Genomic DNA, 23512 nt, shown 5'->3' with positions numbered 1-23512 from the left:
TCAACATGGTCCCTCCCACTGTCGGCGCCTCTTACTGACGTCGTATCCTGCTGTCTATACCATTAGACCCTTAGGCCGAAAACAGGGGGGTAATAAAACCGAAACAAGATCGTGTCTTTTGGCAAACATCCTGTCATTGGAGAAATTATTGATATGTAATGATCCAAAAACCAATACATGTTACTGGTTGTTAATTTCGACCCATATCACCATACTAATATTACAAGCTCTCAACTTTTGTTAAATCTTGACAGCCCTCCACTCATCCCTCTGACAGAACCAGGAACTCACACCCTCCTCCCACAACAGTTGTTATTCTGGAGAAACTTAACTGCTCTCTCTTTCGCTCGCTCCCTCTCTCCGATTGTGTTTCTGTCTGAGAGAGAGCGACCGTCACTACCACTCCCGCATGGCCCAGCTGGGAGTTGTGCTGGACCAGGACCAGTTTTGCTGTTCTATCTGTCTGGACCTCTTAAAGGATCCTGTTGCCCTCCCCTGTGGACACAGCTACTGTATAAGCTGTATTAAAGATTACTGGGATCAGGATGATCAGAAGGGAGTCCACAGCTGCCCCCAGTGCAGACAGACCTTCACTCCCAGGCCTGTTCTGAAGAGGAACACCATGCTGGCTGAGGTGGTGGAGAAGCTGAAGGAGAAAGGAGGGGCCGGGGCCGCACCCTCTGAGCTGACGAGTCCAGCTGGGCTAGGAGAGGGGACGTGTGACCTCTGCACTGGGCCCAAGAAGCAGAGAGCCCTCAAGTCCTGTCTGATGTGTTTGTTGTCCTACTGCCAGACTCACCTCCAGCCCCACTACCAGATTCCTAAGATGAAGAATCACAAGCTGGTGGAAGCCACATCTGGACTGCAGGAGATGATCTGCTCCAGTCATGACAAGCTGCTGGAGGTGTTCTGTCGGACAGACCAGCAGTGTATCTGCTATTTGTGTACCATGGATGAACATAAAGGCCATGACACAGTGTCAGCCAAATCTGAGAGGAAGGAGAAACAGGTAAGACCAGAGTACTCGAGATCGGTGTTGACTTCTAGATTTTTTGAAGGTCTCCAAAACGACTGCATATTTTCTTGGCCCCGGACAAAGAGGACTTTGAACTTAAATGGCACCAATAATAGACTACATTACATTACATTTAGCAGACGCTTTTATCCAGAGCGACTTACAGTAAGTACAGGGACATTCCCCCCCCGAGGCAAGTAGGGTGAAGTGCCTTGCCCAAGGACACAACTTCATTTGGCACAGCCAGGAATCGAACCGGTAACCTTCAGATTACGAGCCCGACTCCATAACCGCTCAGCCACCTGACTACATGGAACTTTGAAAGGCTGTCACTCCTCCCCACCCCCCTTCACTCCCTGTAAAAAGTGAATGTGGAGACGGGTGAAGCTGTGTCTGACTGACTGGGGGATGTCGGCCAAATCGTCTGTAATTAGATTTGTTTACCTAAACCACAAAGAGTTTATCTTCAAAACAGTGTCCAGCTCAATGTTACGGTGTCGATACACTCTAGTCTCGGTCATGACTTGGTCTCGGTTTAGGTGTTCTTGGCTTTGACTATTTAACTTACAATATGAAAGTGTTTAAATATGGATGTTTTCATATGTGTAGTTTAGATTAAATATGCAATGGATTATTAAATCCCTTGTAGGCTGTGTTAGATGAACAGGCTGAATGTACAATACAATAGAAAATATTTCAACAATATTATCAATATATACCATATAATTTTTTTAATACATTACCAACCTAGATTATTGAATGTATTACGAACATACTGTTTTCACTGTCTTATATGAGTCTAAAGCCTGAACTCCTGCTTGGTCAACATGGAGAACTATAAAATGTAAACAATTAAGTGCTGACTCGTGTCAGTAAATGAAGGATGAGTTTAATACCTCTGATTCCTGGATACATGATGTGAAAAACCATCATAACAGAATAACCTTTATATGCCTGCACTGTAACCCTAATCTCTACAGTACATGACTGCACTGGACATGTTTAGCAGCCGTGCTCAGTGTTGGTGTTCAGTGTGTTCTGACAGAGGTCCACTCCATCAGAGTCCTGTACTGTAACTCCTAATGTTTTGTTGTCATATGTGTTGTTCTCCAGGACAAACTGGTCCTGAGTCAGCAGGAAGTCCAACAGAGAGTCCAGCAGAGAGAGAAGGAGCTGAAGGAGCTCCAACAAGCTGTGGAGTCTCTCAAGGTCAGCATCAGGATCTCCAGTACTGTAGCTGTGCTACTGGGAGGTACCTGGATCGGACAGGTGGACACTACATTCAGGAAGACTGGTGTCTCTTGAGGGATATCTTGATGTATTTGTCTCTCCCCTGTCACTCTCCTGTCTTTCTCTCCCTCTCTCCTTCTCCTTCCCTGTCTCTCCCATCTCTCTTCTCTCTTTCTCTCCCTTTTCTTCCTCTCTGCCCCCTCTCTCTTTCTCTCTCTTTCCCTCCTATTACTCTCTCTCTCTTTCTCTCTCCTTCTCCCCCTCCGCCCCTCTCTCTCCTTCTCTCTCCTTCTCCCCCTCTCCTTCTGTCTTCTCTCCCCCCTCTCCTCCCCCCTCTCCCCCCGACTTACTCTCTTTCTCTCTTCCCCTCCCTCTCTCCAGAGTTCTGGCCAGGCAGCAGGGGAGGAAAGTGAGAGGATCTTTACTGAGCTGATCTGCTCCATTGAGAGAAGGCGCTCTGAGGTGAAGGAGCTGATCAGAGTCCAGCAGGGGGCAGCAGTGAGTCAGGTTGAAGGACTGGTGGAGAGACTGGAGCAGGAGATAGCTGAACTGAGGAGGAGAGACGCTGAGCTGGAGAAGCTCTCACACACAGAGGACAACATCCACTTCCTCCAGGTAACTAGACTACCCTGGCAGCTAAGATCTGCACCTCAACTCACTGTTTGTGTTCTCATATATTAAGGATCTCTGCTTAACCTGTGTGTCTGTCCATCTGTCATTCTTCCATCTGTCATTCTCTCTCTCTCTCTCTGTGTCTCCCTCTCCTCTCTTTCCCCCTGTCTTTCTCTCCCTCTCTATCTCCCCCCTCTCTTTCTCTATCCATCCCTCTCAATCCCTCCCCCCCCTCTCTCTCCCCAGAACTACCAGTCTTTCTCCAGTACCAGTGTATCTCCAGATGTCCCCAGCATCTCTGTTCCTCCTCTTCAGTACTTCAAACATGTGACTGAGATGGTCTCTGAGCTGAGAGAGAAACTACAGGAGCTGATCCAGAGAGGGTGGTCAAACATCTCCACCACAGGTGAGTTGGTTAAACACAGCAAGCCTGGAGAAACAGCACACTAAGCCTCATGGACATACATCATGTGATAGGACAGACACCTATCACATAAGCACATGTTTGTATCAACTTGATAAGGTAGTGTCTGTGTGTGTTTGTGTATATGTGTGTGGTTATCTGTGTGTCTGTGCTGTTGTGTCTGCGTGTGTGTATCTGCGTGTGTGTGTATAAATATGTGTGTGTCTCCACAGTGGATGTGTTCCTGCCTCCAGAGCCCAAGACTAGAGCAGAACTCTTACCATGTGAGTCCCTGAAGTATCCAGGTCTTTCTCCACTGACACGTGTTGAATGATGAATTTGATCCAGAACAACAGCAGCTTTTACATGGGAAAACATGAATGGACGTATTATCAACTCTGATCTGGTCTCTGCTCTGCTCCCAGATTCCTGTCTGCTCACACTGGACCCAAACACAGCATCTATAGACCTCTCTCTGTCTGAGGAGAACAGGAAGGTAACATGTCTAAAGCAGCGTCAGCCATATCCTGACCATCCAGAGAGGTTCACCATTTACAGTCAGGTACTGTGTAGGGAGGCTCTGTCTGGACGCTGTTACTGGGAGGTGGAGAGGAGAGGTGAATCTGTTGCCATAGCAGTCTCATATAAAGACATCAGCAGAAAAGACAACAACTCTTGCTTAGGTCGCAATGACAAGTCCTGGATGTTAAGGTGCTCTAGCTCATACAGTTCATACAGTTTCTCACATAATGGTGTTTATACTAGAGTATCAGGCCCTCAGTCCTCCAGAGTAGGAGTCTACCTGGATCACAAGGCAGGTACTCTGTCCTTCTACAGTGTCGTCTCTGAGACAGTGACCCTCATCCACAGAGTCCAGACCACCTTCACCCAGACACTCTGTACTGGGTTTTTGTTTGGTCGCCAGAATACCAGTGCAGAGATTATGAAGCTGTAGTAGAGGTTTTATAGAGGTGTGATACCTTCTTACCATCATACAAAACCCTGTCATTGTTTTATTTGGTTTATAATCATTGTTCTTTTGTTGTATAATTACTGCTCTTTCACCTTGATGATTGTATATGGTAATTTGGTCTTGGCGAATGTGAGACTTGAGTGCCCTGACATGTATGATGGACCACATCCATGTGCCTCAACAAGACAGACGGATCTGGCCTGAATAAGTTTGATAGGGAGGGAGGAGAGCATATCTGGTTGGAGATTAAACAGATGCACCATTGTGATAGAAATATGTTACAGTTTTGTCCTTCTGCACTGGTACTTGGTCACACATGCTATTTTATTGGGTGTGCTCAAGCCTTCGGCGAGAGCACAACCTTTGTTCTCTCACATATATATTTATTTATTTTCGCCCCCCTAAGGATCAGTCAATATTTGCACTACATACACAACGGCGGTGTCAAAAGGTTCGTCTTGGTAGCGATTGCGTTGGTTGTATTTTTATTTACGTTCCGTTGCATGGTTTAAGTAGAAATTGCGTTTTTGTGGTGAAAAGTGAAGCTAACGGTGGCTAATTTGCTAGCCACAGTCACTGACGTTACTAACGTCACTAACGTCACGAAAACACGCGTGACTACCTGTAGCAGAACATTCGTTTCACATCTGTTAACTTGGGGGATAGCTAGGCTAACTATAGCTTTACTGCAAGGCAGCTGCAGGAACGCCACAAGCAAAGAGGCCAGGGTGATAACTATTTACTCATTTTACTTTGTGATGTGAAACACAATTATGAAATGTAATGTACAATATTAGCTGATATTATTAAGGAAGTAGGCCCACATCTACTTTTGGAAACGGTAGTCTAGTCTAGTCTACTATTTCACTGAAGCATTAGCATCATGACATTAGCCTCTGTTGCCCGGGCAACACATACTACAGTGGTCTATGATGCATCTGTTTTCAATCTTTAAAATAAACATTCCTCACAAATACATTTTCGTTGTAGGATTTATTATGACATTACATTACAAGTAAACGATTTGTGGGTGAAATTATCATTACCTGTGGTTTCAAACCAGTGTTGCTCACTGCAATGCTGTAGCCTACGCGAGACACTACAAAAACATCTACACAGCTGTAGGAAGTCAAACGGCGACAGAACATGTTCGGCACTCCCCTTACTTAATCAAAAGTCTATCTAACTACTAACCTGAACTTCATTGCCACAGCCTAAACGTTGCCAATCTGTTCATGAAAATAATTAATTTCAGCCTAAACCGTACAACGGAACGTTAAATCCAATTCAACCAACGCAATCGCTACCAAGACGAACACAGCAGTAGTCTACTAGTACTGTACCGTAGTAGTACAATTTACCGGGGCAGCTTCTCCACACAGGGCTATATCGCATTTTGCGTTGTTACTGACAATGATCGCTACCAGTGAGCTTTTTATGAATGAGCGATTTTCCACTAAATAAATGTCAAGCTTATTTACGTTTTGGGGGGCATATTTTCAGTTAGCAGATGGGACTGTCTGAATCGCGATTCCATCTTCTACTGCCGGGTAACGTCGTAGAATAATCTTCAAAGGGGGTTCTTTATTAATGAATGAATGCAATGAGTAGGCTAAATGCCTGAAAATATCACGAGAAGGGAAAAACTTAAAATGACTTTAAGTCATAGAGATTAGGTCCATTTTTACACCGATCTGCCAAATGTATTCGTTTTGATTCAACGATGAGTCTGCCTCTTGCAGGGGAAATGAGAAGACATATATTTCATTCTACACTTCACTCGTATTTTCAGTTGTAAATGAGCAGCAAAAAAAAATTCCTTTAAATCTATTTAATCTTTATAAATAATAAGTATGCATTTTCATATAAAATATACAGAAATCAGAAATCTGGGGAAATCAAATTTCATTCAAAAACGGACCCCTGTGCAACCGACGCAAGCAAGCACACCCTACAATTTCCCCAGAAATTGTACCCTCTCTAGAATTTAAATTGTTTTATTCTTAGATTGTTTAGTTCTTAGGAATAGTTAAACTTCTGTACCTTTACTTAATTTAAGATTCGTATATGTTTAGTGTTTGCACCTCCCTTCCACAGTAAATTCCGTGTTTGTATAACATACATGGCGAATAAACTGAATTCTGATGCTTCACAAATCAGATAGAGAAAGCATCTAAGCATCTATGCGAGATGCTCACATAATCATGCTCAACACATTCAACATTGAATATTAACTTTTAAACACTTTTTTTGTCTAATAAAAATGATTACAAGAAAACAATGGAAAACAGTTCAATTAAGTCATTTCTTTATTGCAGTGATTTTACATTTTGCAGACATGCATTTATAAAACCATTTTAAACCAGAACTTTGAGGGAAGGAGTAAGGCTAGTGTGATTGGTTATTAGTCTAATCCTCATGACATTCAGACTGAACATCCAAACAGACTGAGGGGGGAGAGGGAGGTCTTGTGACTGCTTGCAGAAGAATATCAGGGTTGGAATGTCTGAGTCACAAAGCAAAGAAAAACTATCCAAGTGCATTTAACTGGAAATAAATATTATGTCTCATAGGGTAAAATAAACCACAATGAACAAGCGCATGATGACCCTCACCACAGATGTCAAATCAATTTAGCTACTCATACCTCAAAAGGTGAATCTTAGGATAAGGTGCAGAGTATTTTGATCTCAGATTTGAGGCTAGGTATCATCTTTTACCAAACAAGCTAGATGTAGGACACCTAAATGACAGCGTCATGACCATCTTCTTAACCATCATGGTCGTTACTCCACTTGCCGGATGCCTTTAGCCTCCTCAACTTTCCTCAGGCTCTCGTCCCATTGGGTGAACTGCTTGGACAACAGGAACATCTGCAAATGGAGTCAAAGTTCATAAAGGTCAGCGTGGGACATACACACTAGCATGTACACTCTAGAAGTTAACTAGAGCAGTGACTAGAAGGCCATTCCAGTCAGTAAAAAAACTAAACATACTCATCTCTTTGTTGTACATGTCTTGACAGTTTAGTCAATATGTGACTTATGTATTGACAGTTGACATTTATAACATTTTCACTTTTTTTATAATCAGGCTTTAAATAAATAAAAAAGAAGCATACCATTTTATTGTACTCCTCAAACAGTTTCTTGACCTCCAAGGACTGGGCTTCAGTTTGATCCTTTGTAAAAGAGAAAGTCAAGAAGGTATTGCATAGACTCTTAGTTTAGAATATGGTCATTCTTAGTTTCAATGTGTATGCAAATTCATCCAAGAACAGAAAAACCAGAAATGTAAGCAGACATATGATGTGCTTTGAAAACGGTTTTTAATGTGTGTGTGTTTGTTTCATACCTGCTCTTTGATGTGAATCTGAGACAGACGCTGCAACTTGGTGGCATGCTCTGGTACATCTGTGGACAAGCCAGCCCCCCCCCCCCCAAAAAAAGATTCTGCTCAATGGGCATATAAATAATCCACAACAATAGAGAATATTGTTTTGAACACCTGTGTATGAAACTAGCTGAAGAAGAATAAAAAGGATAGCAATAATGTTATATGGTAAATGGTTACAGGCAAGTATGTGCTACTGACCTCTGATGTAGTTGCTGTCCAGTAGAGGCTGGAGATTGCTGACCTGCTCCAGAAGGGCAGCCTGGGAAACCAGGAAGTCTTCCTCTGTGGGCACAAACAAAGACATTTGTGAGAAAGATGTCTACAGATGTGACTACTACACATACGGTATCTTACTGGACAACACATGCACAACAAACGTTAGCCAGTTAGAGAGCCAAATCACATGACTATATATGTATATTTACAAATAGACACACATTTTAGTCTACTTGCTTCTTACCAGCCAGTATAAATTCGAGTTTCATCGCATCAGGAACTGTGATATGGTCAGTAAACTGGGGGTCAAGATATTTCAGCAGGTCCTCAACTGCATAGAGAAGAGTAACGGGGTTTCGACATAATATAATACAGCAACACTACTAGTACTTTAAATTAACAATTGTCCAGTTAGTTGTGCAGTTCACTAACACCAACAAACCAAAAGAGCGCAGATGACTTACTTTTCTTGTGCAGGATTTTAACCCGTTCTCTCTTGTTAGCAGTGTTACCTAAGGCAGCTTGAATTCTGGTGAGGGATTCAGCGCACTAGGGAATGAATCAAGACATTTACAACCTTGGCGTACGAATAAGAATATATAATTTGAATCACATTTCAGCTACATTAAACCACTGGTGCTTCTTTTTACAGTATTATGTCGCAACACAATAAAAGGACATCTACGATTTGAAAGCAATACTAATGTGATGCTATCTGCTAACAGCTAACGATGTAAAAGGGCGTTCACACAAATTCAATCGAGTATTTGGACCAACCTTGACGGGTTTCCCTCCCCTAGTTCTTCTTTCACCGTATATGCGATTTTCCATCGCTTGTAGACGCATCTCCAGGTTATCAATTTCAATTGTTTTGTCCATTTTGTATACAGTTACCTTGTTAGCTTCTAGTACTATCTCCAAAAGAAGACTGAACGAAGATTTGGAATGACGTAGAAAACTAGCGTCGCATAATGTCTACGTTACGCCGTTATGTCGAAATGACTTTAAAATGTAGATTCATCAAGTACAGAAAGTACAACGTTTAAGGAGAAAAAAATAAACTAAATAAACTTTTTATATTATTTTTATAATAACGCATTGGCCAACGTAACGGCCAGTGATCAATGCAGTACACAATAACATGCACTGGATGTCACCACTGCTGGAGACACATGACAGCAAAAGAAGGAAATAGTCTTGTATGTTTTCCTTGACAGGCGAATGTGACAGTCCCAACCAAAACGGCCTGGATCTAACAGCAGTCGCATCAGAACAGTAAGATTTAACCCATATTTGTCCCATTTTCTAGATATAAATAGTAACCCGTAGCATGACAAACGTTTGAATTAAGAAGTTGCGAGGGTTCTCTGGCAGTAAGCCCATATTAATCCTCCTGAGAAATGTATTGAGCTAGCTAGATAGCTGTTTAGCTATTTATGCTAACTATGCTACACAGCTACTAACTCACTGAGCTAAGCTATCAGACATCACGCAGTTGTGAGTGGGCTACAGTGTTTTGCCAATATTGCATTTTCCCATAATGTTTGTTTAAGATCAAACACCCAATTAATCAGTAGTATGTGGGAATTACACATCAGTGTCGTGGATGTTTGTCTGTATTTGACTTGTTAGCTATTTAAACTTGTCTTTAAAGACATGCAGCGTTGTCACTTTGCAGTTTTGTTTTGCTGAACGTCTGAAACGTACAAACAAATGACAGACAATGCAATCAATTTATCTTTGCCGTAAGACAGGTTATACAAAAGACATTCTTTATGTGCCTCTGGGAGCGACGTCAGAATGGCAGATGACAAGGATGTGCTGCGAGATGTTTGGTTTGGTCGGATTCCTACCTGCTTCACCTTGCATCAGGATGAGGTCACCGAGAGAGAGCCTGAACCGTTCTATGTAAGTACTCCTGCGTTGTGGTAAAACGTTAGTGCACACATACGTCGCAATGTTTGTATGAGCACACAGAAAAACTTAATACCAAACACATTCTAATACCATATACCTGATGTTAGTTTCCTCCAGGATCACAATGTCTCTTATTGAGAGACTTGTTGGTTTGTTGTAACTGTCTTAAAATTATTGTACTCACCGTGAAATGTATTATTGTTGCTTGCTTTTTTCCCACAGGTACACTCTTGCACTTTTGAGGTTCTTGCTGTTTAATTGTAACTTGTCTAACTACATGCTCTTATTGTTCTTCCCTTTGGGACTTATTTGGTTTTCACAATGTATGCATCATGTTTGGCTACCCGCAATGTTTGGGGCTATCTCGTTGTTATGATCAGTGACCTATGCACTTTTGTAAAACTCTCTCTTGGAAGTCGCTTTGGATAAAAGCGTCTGCTAAATGCATAAATGTCAATGTAAATATACAGTAATCTTGTTTTATTTATGTTTTTATTTTTTGTCCCTGCTGTCTTCAGCTCCTGTTGCCCAGAGTGAGCTACCTCACGCTGGTCACTGACAAGGTGAAGAAGCACTTCCTGAAAGTGTTGAAGGCGGAGGATGTGGAGGAGATGTGGTTTGAATATGAAGGAACACCACTCAAATGGTGGGTGGGGGAAGATGTGTTCATGTGTGCGCCTTATTATTGTATGCACTTCCATATGTTCATCTCTCTTTACTTTTGTGTTCCTTTTACATTATCTACACATTCTGTATGTCTGGCATCAACTTAACTATCAAACATGTCACAGAATTAGTGAGGGTGTGTAGAGGGGTCAGTATGCCATAGGAGCATGTGCTATAGGAATGTAACCCCAGTGAAGAGAGTTGAGAGAAACTACAATTCAGTCCCTGACTCATCAACTCTATAATAAAAACAAGCCACAGTGTTATGTAGTTACCAATTTCAGCCACAGCATGGCAGCATAACCTAGAACAGCAAAATGAGTAGCTGGGGGGAGTTGTGACATGTCAAATTGCCAAATGAAACGCTAGCTTACACAATGTTGCCATGTTTGACCTTAACCCAGGCACTATCCCATTGGTGTTCTGTTTGACCTCCATGCATCGAACACAGCACTACCCTGGAGCATCACTCTGCATTTTAAGGTATGGCAGACAATGAATGTTACAGGTTGAGAACTGGAGCATGACAGCAGTAGAGTACAGTAAATGTCCAATTATAGTGCAAAGACTGTTGTCAGCGATCAAAAATGATTATTTTGTGTGTCCTGTGGTAGAACTTTCCGGAACGTGACCTTCTCCACTGCCTATCCAACTCTGTGATCGAGGCCCACTTCATGTCCAGCATCAAGGAGGCTGACGCACTCAAACACAAGAGCCAGGTCATTAACGACATGCAGAAGAAGGACCACAAACAGCTGTGGATGGGCCTGCAGAATGGTGAGCAGATTATCACACAATTGATTTAATCACGCAATGATTGGCTCAGTGTACAAAACATAGGAAAACAATGAAAAGGAAATGATGGAAATGGAAAAGGGAGTAGAGCATACACACACTCATGTCGTCAGCTTGGCCTATATGTAGAAAAACCTCCAGAGTCTGTATGGGTTTTCAGATTGGTGAAACATTCATAGTGTGTTGGACCTGGTGTTAGTTGTAACACAAACGCGACACATGATGAAATACACACTTCCAACTGCTAAGATAAGTGACAGCCATCAACAGGAGGACGACAGGATATATGTATACTTTTACCAGTAAGGAAGGGAGTCTGTCACGACAATGGTGGCGCGTTCAAGTGCTTCAAGTTGCATGTTTACGCTTCCACAACTCTATTTCCTAACAGCCACAGAAACCCAGCCCACCCCAGCACTCTCTTCTCAGCCCACCCATGTGATCAGCAGAGAGGGGATTTGCTCTTGAAACTGAGAGTAGTTTTAGCTTTGAGCTCAGTGGGCCGTACCATAGATGTGAAAGTGGGGTGGGTGGTATGAAATTAAGGTAGGTATGTGTTTGTGTCGGGGGGCGGGGGGGTTCAGACAAAATATTTTCTTCTCTATGATGGCTTCAGCTAAATCAACCTGGTTTACAAGAAAAATTATCAGGTGTCTGTGAGAATCCACACAGTTGGGATGCATCACTAAAAAGCACACTGTTCTTAACAATATGATCTTTGGTTTCATCTCCTCTTCCACCAATGAAATATAGTCATCTTTAAGCATACAGTGATCCCCCTTCAGTGATCCAGAGTTTAATGAAGCACTATGATCTGTACCGTATGATCTTATGTGCGATCTGTGATAAAAACATATGTGTGTATGATGTGGGTTAGAAACTCACTGGGTATAGAAAACATCGGTAAATGGTCACAGTTGAAAAGGTTCAACTCAGACCTGTTTCTCTCAGCTGCTTGTGACAGTTTGACTTTTTCACTTTCCCCAAAACCAAAAGAACATTTACTTTGGTTTCCATACCCAAAGTAGACTAGAAACAATGAGAGACAGGTAAAAAAAAAAAGATGTTGATATGTGAAAGTGAGAGAAGTGGAGTTTGAAACAAACATTTGCCTCCCAGCTTCCAGACATTGTGTTTATTTCCCCAGTGAATGCCTTTTAGTGCTCTGACTTTTACATGTAGTCAATTCACAGCTTTGAAAAGACACAAAGGACTTCATTGTCCAGAATTAAATAGTACAATGTGTTTTGGACTTCAAAGCATTTGCTGGATTTTCTCCACATTGGACCTGTGCCTCACATGACTTCATGTGACCATGTGGTTGTGTTCCTCAGATAAGTTTGACCAGTTCTGGGCCTCACATGACTTCATATTACCATGTGGTTGTGTTCCTCAGATAAGTTTGACCAGTTCTGGGCATCACATTACTTCATATTACCATGTGGTTGTGTTCCTCAGATAAGTTTGACCAGTTCTGGGCCATGAACCGTAAGCTGATGGAGTATCCCACAGACGAAGGCGGATTCCGTTACATTCCGTTCAGAATATACCTGGTAATGTCCAGTTGGTTCTATGACCTCACAATATGAACACACTGGGTTACCACTGCTGTATGACATCACAACATGAACACACTGGGATATCACTGCTGTATGACGTCACAACTTTAATACGCTGGTATCACTGCTGTATAACATCACAATTTAAACAAACTGTGGTATCACTGCCGTATGACAACACGACTTAACACAATGTGGTATCACTGTCGTATGACAACACAACTTAACACACTGGGGTATCACAGCTCTATGACATCACACCACTAGTATGTGGTCATTGCTGGGAAAGTCCCACAGTCCCACTTCAGAGTTGAAAAATTTGAGTTTAGAGCATTGTCATGTCACACAAAATATTCTGTTATGGCAAATCGTTTTTGTGAGAAATTATCAGGCATTACTTACACAGTAATGTTTGACAAAAGTTATGACTGTGGCAGGAGGAGTGTCTTTTTTGAGAACTAATTTTTTTTTCCGAATTCAGAAACATTTAAACTGTTGAACATTTGATTAGCAAAACACACACACAATTAATACACATGTTTGCTCTGAATGTGTTTGTGTATTGTAAATGTGTCACATGCATAGTGAACATGTGTAATTAACTCAAAAGTTCACTATTATGTCAGGACTAAATAGTGATATGTACACTAGGTGGCACTACACACCATGAGTAGTACTGGTGTGGTCAAATGGCAACATTATCTGCTCTGTTCAAAAATCATTACTTTGTTTTATGGCGCTATAGCTTACAACAACCCTAACCCTTTCTTGGAAAGTAGCCCACTCATGAACACGGTCAAAACAACCATGAAGATAACTGCTTTTAAATATAAACTTTTAACATAAAAAACATGCAAACATATATATATTTTTTTGTTGCTAAAGTTAAATGCTGTTATTTGTATTGCTAGTTAAGCTTTGAGATAGTCTATATGATAATCACTTATGCAGCTATATAAATTGTTCAATGATGACTTGATCATGATAGCCTATTATCGTCAACCTTTCATTGTTTAAAGTGGTTTGTGATGAACCATGAATGTATTTGGCACGGCTGTCCTCTCCTGCACCATGCAACGGACGCACTCGGGTGACATTTCCTGAAAAGGATTCAAAGTGTCAATTACTGTCTAGCCTTATTTGGTCGGGACTGCAGTTGATCTGGACTCGTCGATTTACTGAGACAAGCATCTGCACAACAGCACGCGTGCCTTAAGCGCCATTGATGGTCGTCTGTTCTATACCGAGTAGGCCTTTAAGACATTTCATTGAATGAACCGCAGTCATTTGTAGTGTAGCCTACCTGGTTAAATGTGTTGTCTACGGCAACTTTTGCCTGGGTGCTAACACCCCTCCCTCTACAGAAACGAATAAACGAATTAGGACCTGTTGGGGCTGGTTAGAAATGTCCCTAAATGAGTTGTCAAAAATGCAGTAGCGTAGTATGTTTTCACCAGGGGGAAAACTTCCCACAGCAAGCTAAATGATAATCAACCAAAATAAGTAAAATATTAAAGACAAATAAAAACATTTGTCCAAAAACGTAGTTTACCCTTGAATTAAAAACAGCCTACAATAACACAGACATAAGTGTAAATTAAAGTCAGTGGTTCCAAAACCGCAGACGCTCCATGCGCAACAGGAATCCTTGTGTCTAGACAGAAATTTGGGCCGCTGTAAGAATGGAGGAAGGACCAAGCTGTCCGGGTCCGGATACCGAAGTCGCCAGTGATGACTGTATTTCAGTCTAGATGCCCCCCTCCGAAGACAGATGGCTGTCTTTAGTGTAAATAACATGTGCTGCTTTTGATGCAGACGGGATTAATGACAACATTGACTCTAAATAACAGAGCTCATACTTCCGCTTAGGCTGCGCTGCTATCGGGGTGTGTAGCCCTTACTAAACACAGAAAGAGAGAGAAAGAGAGAGAAGAAAAAAAGAGAGAGAGGGAGATTGTGCGCGCATGTGATTTAAGTGATCCGTTGAGCGCCCTGTTAACTGCGCGGATCAATCTAGTAAGGCCGCTGGTTTTCCAGTTCCAAAAATGACAGGACTGCATGATTTAGAGTGCCCGAGGTAGAGTCACCTGGAAAGTGAAAACGATGTTGCCTGTTGCTAGGTTACATTAAAACATGACAGGCCTGCTCAGTGTGCGAATTATACAATGACAATCGGGGGGTCAACTCAGTCCCGTCCGTCCCCCCGGGACGAAGTTCACCCCTGCCGCCGCCCCAACCAAGTAAACGGCACAACAATGCAGGGGCGGTTTTAGGCACGGGCGGACCGGGCATTTTTTCATGTCACGTGGGGGGCGCACGAGCATAAAATAAATAAAAATCTCTGCGCCGCGAAGCGGTTTTCTCTTTTCTATCATTTCACTGTGTGGGGAATTGGCAAATTGGCGCCCCCTTCAGGCAGCTGCAGGCACCCCTGCTTGCTGAGAAGGTGCCGTGCACAGAAGCTGTGTGAAAAAAGGGGAGGGGGACAGACAGCTCACCTGACTGGGTCTCCCAAATGGAACGGACAATTCATAATATTATAAATATAGGCCTAAAGTTCCTGCACATTTTAGTTTTTTTTTATTGTGTGAAATGGCGAATTGAAAAAAAAATGGGTATAGGCTAACTCTTACGTTTGTTAGCCTTTTTGCTATGATGCTTGCTATGCAACAACAATATTTCGGTTTTAACTCAACAAACACAAGATAACATTTCACCATAATAGTGTGCTTTGCAACAAAACTGTTACAAGTTCAGTTATTATTTATTTTCATTATTTAGGTTAGGCCCTGTAATTAGCCAACGGAATTTTCAAATCTGTAGGTAGTTTCAAAGACGAACATTTGCTATTTGCTACAACTATATTTCGTGACAAAGTATACAAAGGGGGGTGTCTCGCCCTGGGTGTAATTCAATGTAGAACCGCCACTGCGACAATGGCACACACGAACGCACTACTAAAACTACAAACACTATTGTTTGTAGTCATTTATATCGTTAACATTCTTGTGAATATTCTACAGCTAATTTCCATTACAAATACATTTGTGACAGATTTTTGGGGTATTAGATAGCAAACTTGCCTTTCTTGCACTTTCTCACCACGCAGAACGCACTGCTACACTGAGGTGATTCAACAAGCTTCTGTATTGCACACTGCCTGGTCACTCGCGCGTGGTGTTTCTTGAGTTTTATTGGGCATTGGTCACTCTGAGTGAATTTTGACTATAGCAGTCAGTGTAATAGTGTGTGATATTCCCTGCCATAAAGTCAAAATTTCTGTGTATCGACAACATGTTATTGAATGAATATGGTAACTATATTGTGATATTAACGATTACAGGTAAGAACGATATATTAATGTATCGACCCCCCCCCCCCCCCCCCCCGACCTGTGTTTTTTACCTCTTTTGGGGGGGGTCCGAGCCTTAATCGAGGGGGTCAGACCCCCCGAAAACCCCCCCGTAATTCGCACACTGGGCCTGCTTCTGGCTGAAGCTTAATGCAGTTCTTCTGGTCTTAAAGTATCTCATCTCATTTTAGCATTCTAGGAATATAAATGCCATTTGAAGATGACACGGTTACCAGCGGTGCTAAAACATATTTTCTCATGAGTCACATGTGCCATGAATGATAGAAGTGGGCCCTCTGTGAGATGTGATAGGTCTAAAACTTGGGCTATAGGGGGCATCGAATTATGTGAACCAAATCGACGTGCATTTCAAGGCCTCAAAAAATTTACTTTGAATTTGCCAAATTTGCACAGTGGAAAAAAAAAGATCCCTCACATTAGGTCTTAGGCTACTTGGAAATTCGTTGGCCGATTGATTGACGTGCGCCTCAGCTATACAGTTTTACTTAGGCGGATTGAATCCACACGGGCAATTAAGTCTGAGCCGCACTACGTGCTGGGGGAGAGCGAGTCTCTTTTCACCTGACCCCTCAACGTCGTAATGCTAATGACGGCCACCACTCGGTGTTACCATGTGGTGCTCTGCCAACTTGGGTGTCAGGCAAACTGAAAAGAAAGTGTCGCCGTCCAAGAGTATCGCGCTTCTCTCCTTGGATCAGTGGCCCCCTCTTTGTATGGTACCTGTATCAATTATTAACAGCGGTTTTAAATATGCAACGAAGTAGCTGTCACTTATCGCACTCTCTCCGCTCCGGCTTTCTAGATAATCCCGCACGAAACCCGCGCTTCCTGGGAGTGAGTCACTCTTTCTGGTAATCTGAGAACGATCTTCGCGCCTTTTGAGCCACCTTCCCTACCTGGCGCACGACGGTTTTAGTTACAGCTCCGTTACTCGAGCTATCTCGTCGCCGGTTTCCTTTTCACAGGACCATGATTAGTTCCTATTATATGTCAGACTCGCCATTTGTCACCTCCAAGGCTAGGGGTTTTGTATCTCGCTGTACTGATATATTTATGATGACTTGTGCCAACGGTGACGGTGAAGCCTGGAGCTGACCAGCATGCTGCTCTGGTGTGCTCAAACTCAAGTTTTAAAAGCTCCATCCATTGAAACCCCACATTTATTAGGCATAATCAAATTAATCTGACACTGGCCCAATAAAGAAGAGAGGGAAAGGAGTCGGCCCTTCTACTCTGCCAACAGATACATTATAGGCTTACAGGCATCAAACATGGGGGTTAACGTTTTTTCTCTCACATATTTCGGGCCGATTATGAAAATCCTCCATATTGCAATCCAGACACTATTCATCACTTTTCAGCCCCTTTGGTTGCATGCTGCTTTACTTGTGTTGACTCTCGAGTATTATCCTCACACAAAACCTCTCACTTTTCCCTCATACTAACCTGAAAATAGGATCCGGACATTTTGGGATCGTTCTAACATGTTTGTGTGTTCTGCTTCTGTGTAGACAATGAGTGACAGACCATTCATTCAGAAGCTGTTTCGCCCTGTTTCACCTGATGGCCACACACACACGCTGGGGGATCTGCTGAAGGGGGTGTATCCCACAGCCATATCTCACGATGGTACGTACACACACACACACACACATATACACAGTCACACGTTCACACACTGCGACTCTCATGACACTGCCATTACCGCATTCACCATCCAATGCCATACTTTTTAACCTCATTTGCCACGAATAACTAAGGCAGCCGTGTTTTCCTGCATCCTCAAAGGGATCCTCTGTTCCCTTCAGGATGTCTGCAAAGAAAAGACACCTTTCAGGTTATTTTATTTACACAGGTCGAGGAGGAATGTGGAAGATTGCCTTTCGGAGATAAAAGTGGAGAAGGGTGGAGAGAACGTAGACCGAGTGACTGAGGGGAGGATAGAATGGAAGAAAGAAGGGGGGAGGGAGCCAGCCTAAACAGGTAGCGTCTGGCGCGGGGGGTGGGGGTGTGTAAAGGAAGCAGATAAGATGACAATGGACCTGAGGAACAGACCGCCCGCAGGATCCCCACCTGCATGGCTGAACTCTTAATCTCTCTCTTTTCTCCTCCCTCGGGCATCCCTCGCACTCTCTCTCTGTTCTCACCCCTGCTGTTGCCCTCCACGTTTTCTGTTTGTCCCCGCACCGTACCGTGTTTTGGGGAGCAGGGCCGCACGATGAAGGCGAAAGTGCCGCTTTGTCTCCGGTCGTTTGTTTGGTTTCCCTCTCTTCCTCGCGTGGTAGATGAGAGTCAGCGATAGGGCGGGGATTATGGCGGCGTGTTTTGGATTAGCGGCGGTCGAGGTCTATTGAAGCGCCATGATGGTAGCATTGTTTCCCGGCAGAGTTGTCGGGAGACCCCCCCCCACCCCCCACCCCCCAGCATCATGGACCCATCGGACAAGAATGCTCCCCATACTCCTCCCTGTGATGCTTCACAAGATCAAAGGCCAGCTCTCTTTAAACAGACTCCTCCAGTTTTGTCTAGCGGCACGTCAATGACCCCTGAGGAACCGTGTGAACCTCCAAACTCGAGCTCTAATCGAAGCAAGCAAGAGTTACTCGAACAGGGGATTCCCCTGCTCGACGAATGGACAACTCTTCAGATGAGTCGTGCAGTATCGGGTCTGAGTTGCGCTCGGGGCCCACGTTGGAAGCCGGGCGTCAACATGTTATTGTGATTAGCGGTCAGCTGTGACGTCTACCGTAGCCCTGGTGCGGTTTTTGTTTGGTCCCAGGTGTGTGTGTGTGCGTGTGTGTCGAACATGGTACGGCTGTGTCTGTTCAGGGAGAAACACGGCCAGGGGTGATGGAAACGGACCCTGGCATGACGCAGGCCTCGTAGGGGTGGATTCCTGCTCTCCGGAACGCTTGTTTTGGAAACACGAGTTTGTTTCTCAATCCGGGAGCCTTCCGCAAATTTCCCCCTCGCAGGGTCCTCTTTCGGTTGCGGATTGGATGAAGGAAACCAAGTTTCTTGGTGGTATTTAAAATGAATAGTAAAGGCAGAAATCCCCTGAGAGACAGACCCACGCGTCACCCCCCACCCCCCCCCCGTTATAACCTATTCATGGTACGGCCCACGGTGTTGAAGAAAACCTAGGGCTGCTTTTCCTACGCCATACACCCCTCTCTGCTCATCAAACAGGCCGGGGGTGGCCAGAGTTTCTGTGGTGGCTTTGAATGGAGGACCGTGGGTGTTGGGGTGTGTGAGGTGTTGCTTGATGTGGAATCGAGAAGGGTTAATGACAGATTTCCAGTAAGGGTATTTTTTTATGTTTGTGTTTTTAATATGTGTTGCCCAAAGACTGCTCGAAAACAAAATCTCAAACGTTTACCCGTAGAAGTCTTGGAGCTAAACTGGTCTTCTTTACCTGCGGAATGTGTTGAAGGTTATTGGCGATACAGATTAGTGTCGAGCCTGTGGTATGTGTCTGTGTGCTGGTTAGCTAGTCCAATACAACAGTCTTGCTGTTGGCTGGTGTGATCCTGTTCAATGAGGGTTGGGTATGCCTAAGTGACAAGACATCCTACTAATGGTGCAAGACTCAGCCACAGAGGGTGTGGGGGGTGTTTGTGTGTGTGTGTCCATGCAAACAATGATTGGGATTTTTGCCCATGTTTGTTGTTTGCAGATGTCTCATGGACATGATTCGGGACATGTGTATATATATCATTTTGGGGTTTATTTTGGAATTGTGTTGGTGTGCATGGCAGTGATTAGAACTGTGTTTCAGATGGGAAAACACCTCTATAAGTCTGCCATTCCTCTCTCTCTCTTTCCTCATCCCCTCCCTCCCTCTCTCTTTTTTTCCTTCTTTTCATTCTCTCTCGCTCTCTCTCTCTCTCTTTCCTGATCCGCTCGCTCTCTCTCTGTCTCTCTCTCTTTTCACTCTCACTCTCTGTCTCGTGGTTGAAATCCTTCCATTATGACATATTTTCATAACCCTTCAAACCAGCTCCACAGATGAATCACCTGAGCCTCCATCCCTAGTCTGACCAAACAGTAACATACGAGAGAGAGAGTGTGTGTGTCCCCCGGAACAACAACGTTCTCCTGTGTTAGAACTGTACGAGCGCACGCGCTGAAAGATAGTATTTGTATCCGCTGGATGAAAATGTCTTTGCTGTCATAATGAGAGCAAGGGGCTGTCCCACCCCACCTCTCTCTTTCTCCTCCCACCCACGCCCGCCTCCTCCCACGGCCCTGGGAGGGCGGAGACTTCTAGGAACCCTCCGCCCAGCTGCCTGCTGGTCTGCATGGAAGGGAAGGGAGAGAGTGAAGAAGTGTGGTCACAATATGAATTGCATCGTGTCAGTCGATCATTATAGCTGCACTGTGGATGCCCGTTTGTACTGGCACACAATGGAGCAGTTAGTTTACTTATAGCATAACAGCATGGCAGAAATAGGCTTAAATGGCGTGCAAAATAAATATACACACACATGTATATATGCATGCAGTACATACAGGCACACATGTATATTAGTTTAAAAGACCAACATAATGAATATATATATATATATATTATATTTACACACACACTGATGTAATATGTGTATATAACAATATATGTATGCATATGTACTCGTACATACAGTATTACAGGTGTTTATATTTTAAAGGAACGGTTGCTCATAAGGAGTTCTGAAGTCACAAACGTCTGCTTTGGAGATGCTAGACAGTTTGTAGCTACCGGGTGTGGCGCCCTCCCGTCTCTGGGACCGAGGATGTCAGTTAAACGGTAGTTCTGATATTACGTGTCGGCTGCAAGGCATAGGTCTTCGTTTGCGCAATTGGGATAAAACGGTCAGTGTCTGTCAGTGAGTGTCATTTCTCAAACCGACAGTAACCGCTCCCACTCGGAGCCCTTTGACCTCTGGGGTTGTGGCATTTTGCCACGTCATATCAGAGGGGTTCAGATACTGAGACACCAGTAACATGCTGACACATGGGACCTCATCATTGAAACAACTAAATGTTATTTTTATTTTGTTTCACACACACACACAGAGAGTTACCACCCTCTCCCAACACACGAGATACAGACACTTCAGTTCTGCTCCTTAGTGGAAGAACTAATAAAGTAGTTCACCCTACTAAAGGGTATCGCTCAAACTCACACTACTCAGCAAACAGATGCAGACATCCTCGCTGAGAGTGTCATCAGTCATCGTCCGTTGACCCCTGTGTCTCTCTGACCCCTGGGGCCGCTGAGGGGTCAGACCTGATCACTGTGATTGATCGATCTGTCTGTCGCAAGCCCCACAGGCCTCGGTCAGGCCGGGGTGAGAAGGCCGACTTAAACACACGCCCCGGCAGTTACCTAACAGTAACACACACAGACGCGAATGAACTCTGTCGTTAAGCACGCCCACGTGAACCCACACACACACACACACACACACTGAGTCTATGAATATTAGACGGAAGTACAGAAATGAATAACTTTCTTGTGCAAACCTGTACAGATATGAGCTGTTATGTAGTCTCTCTCTCTCTCTGTGTCTCTCTCTCTCTCTGCAGACGAGCCCAAGCGGTATCAGGTGGTGGTCCACGGCATCGAGCCCCTGCTGGAGACCCCGTTGCAGTGGCTGAGCGAACACCTCAGCCACCCGGACAACTTCCTCCACATCTGCGTCATCCCCGCACCCAGCGACTGAGAGCCCGCCAACTGGCCAGCCATCCCCCACCAGCCCCCCATCCCACGCCCACCCCACCCTGGGCCCCGGGAAGGGGAGGATCTACAAATGAACTCTTTTGGAGCGAGAGGGGGGCGGGGGGCTGGAGGTGGGGTGGGGCGGGGGGGGAGAAAGCTGCAGAGGGCAGATCATGTAAGCGGGGGTCGCGCCAAAATGTGCGTGACCTCATCAACATGCGACATTGAAGTCTCGGCGCGGAGTCTCGACCGAACGAAAGGAGGTCCGGTCGGAGAGAATCTTTCTCCCCCTCTTTTCCTCTCTCTTCTTCCTTTCTTAGTTTGGGGGACGAGGGAGGACTCACTTTCCTGAATGGAGAAGAAGACCCTAACAGACAAGAGAGAGGGGGGGGGGATCTGCTAGTCTCACTTCTCCTTTCCTCCGTTTTAGACAGATGAGGCCCGCAGGCTCTCTCGGCCACCTGGGTCATGTGCAGAAACGGCTGGACATGCATTGAACCCCCCCCCCCCCCCCCCCCCCCCACAGAGTTTACATGCTTGTGTTACATGCGGCAGTAGTGCAAACCATGATTTCACTTCCCGAACCCCAGCAATGTTACCTTGCCTTTTTTATCTCTGTCTCTTTATCTTTCTCTCTCTCTCTCTCGTCATTTACTGCCAATACTCTCTCATCTCTTTTCTAATGGCCTGTTAGCATTCCTCCCGCTGCTAACGAGGCCACTAAACTCACCATCTCCTCTCTGCCAAGCCTTGGGGTGGGATGTGTGTGTGTGTGTGTACGTGCATGTGGATGTTCAGTAATTAGAGACATCATTTATAGACCCCCTGAGGGGCATGAAGGGGGGCTTACGAAGGTGTGAAAAGTTCGAATGGAATCCTGTCTGTCTTTTTCTTCTCATACCGGGAGCCAGGCCTGTAATTTGGAGTGTGTGTGTGTGTAGGCATGCTGGTGTTAAAGACCTGTGAGGGAGGGCCGGTCGTGGTTACATCACGCATCGTCCCAGCCCTACACAGACTTCCTGGTGTCTGACACGCCCCCTCTCCCCCAGCGCCGAGGATGATAGGGTGGTGGCTTTATGATGTCGAGTCAGAGCTCGGTGATCATGTGGAGGTATTGCAGTTGGTGCAGTGTGTGTGTGTGTGTGTCAGTGTTTCTCGCATGCCAGACATGAGCTGTTGAACTCCAGAGTGGTTCACTACCGTGTGCCGCCTTTCTGACACAGCCCGTCTTTATGGGAATTCCCAACTGTCTGTTAGGAACCCGTCTCTGGTTACGCAGAGCATACTGTGTGGATGTGTCAGAGCGCGGCTGGTCCTTAGATCTCCCGTTACGTTTCTCGCACAGTTTACCGGCCTCGCGGCTCACGGGGCGGCCATTTTGGATCGGAAAGCTCAGGGCCTTGCACGTCCCTTGGCCAGCTTCTCTCTCACTCGATCCCTGTCTTTCTGTGACCTCATTGAGATCAGTTTGTTCACCCGTCACCAGCCTGGCGTTCTCTTTGCCCAGGTCAGCGATGTTGTTGCTATGGTTGTCCGGTTGGTTCATCCCCACTGGTCATGCAGCAGCATCTTCTTGACCCCTGTCGGGGTTAAGGTGGTGACCAGAGGTCATAGGTCAGCTGGTCACTTAGCATGCCATGGGGTATGACCTCTACC

At 44.6% G+C, this 23512-nt stretch overlaps 3 protein-coding genes across 4 annotated transcripts; 2 read left to right on the top strand and 1 right to left on the bottom strand.

The window, feature by feature from the left end:
• Nucleotides 1-336: 336 nt before the first annotated feature.
• Nucleotides 337-4507, top strand: LOC136944039 (tripartite motif-containing protein 16-like). Its single transcript, XM_067237595.1, has 6 exons — nucleotides 337-1009; nucleotides 2129-2224; nucleotides 2627-2860; nucleotides 3104-3263; nucleotides 3494-3544; nucleotides 3686-4507. Exons 1-6 carry the CDS (start codon nucleotides 410-412, stop codon nucleotides 4213-4215), a joined length of 1671 nt encoding a protein of 556 aa, XP_067093696.1. The 5' UTR covers nucleotides 337-409; the 3' UTR covers nucleotides 4216-4507.
• A 2017-nt stretch (nucleotides 4508-6524) lies between these two features.
• dctn3 (dynactin 3 (p22)) lies at nucleotides 6525-8800 on the bottom strand. The gene is made up of 7 exons (XM_067238168.1): nucleotides 8623-8800; nucleotides 8310-8394; nucleotides 8090-8176; nucleotides 7828-7911; nucleotides 7588-7646; nucleotides 7355-7414; nucleotides 6525-7106 (listed from the first exon to the last, which is right to left on the bottom strand). Exons 1-7 carry the CDS (start codon nucleotides 8722-8724, stop codon nucleotides 7020-7022), a joined length of 564 nt encoding a protein of 187 aa, XP_067094269.1. The 5' UTR covers nucleotides 8725-8800; the 3' UTR covers nucleotides 6525-7019.
• Nucleotides 8801-9076: 276 nt separating this feature from the next.
• atg5 (ATG5 autophagy related 5 homolog (S. cerevisiae)) lies at nucleotides 9077-21959 on the top strand. 2 transcript variants are annotated; one of them, XM_067237598.1, is made up of 8 exons: nucleotides 9077-9120; nucleotides 9600-9753; nucleotides 10281-10408; nucleotides 10833-10911; nucleotides 11043-11205; nucleotides 12682-12776; nucleotides 17667-17784; nucleotides 21724-21959. In XM_067237598.1, the coding sequence occupies exons 2-8, from the start codon at nucleotides 9646-9648 to the stop codon at nucleotides 21858-21860; spliced, it is 828 nt and encodes a 275-aa protein (XP_067093699.1). In that variant the 5' UTR covers nucleotides 9077-9120; nucleotides 9600-9645; the 3' UTR covers nucleotides 21861-21959. The 2 variants fall into 2 exon arrangements, with proteins under 2 accessions (XP_067093699.1, XP_067093700.1); XM_067237599.1 differs by having other exon boundaries at nucleotides 9106-9120; nucleotides 9596-9753.
• The last annotated feature ends 1553 nt before the right edge of the window (nucleotides 21960-23512 follow it).

This window comes from Osmerus mordax, chromosome 6 (assembly GCF_038355195.1).
Source record: "Osmerus mordax isolate fOsmMor3 chromosome 6, fOsmMor3.pri, whole genome shotgun sequence".
Taxonomy (NCBI): domain Eukaryota; kingdom Metazoa; phylum Chordata; class Actinopteri; order Osmeriformes; family Osmeridae; genus Osmerus; species Osmerus mordax.
The sequence above is the reverse complement of the archived record's forward strand: the minus strand, read 5'-3'. Positions and strand labels throughout refer to the sequence as shown.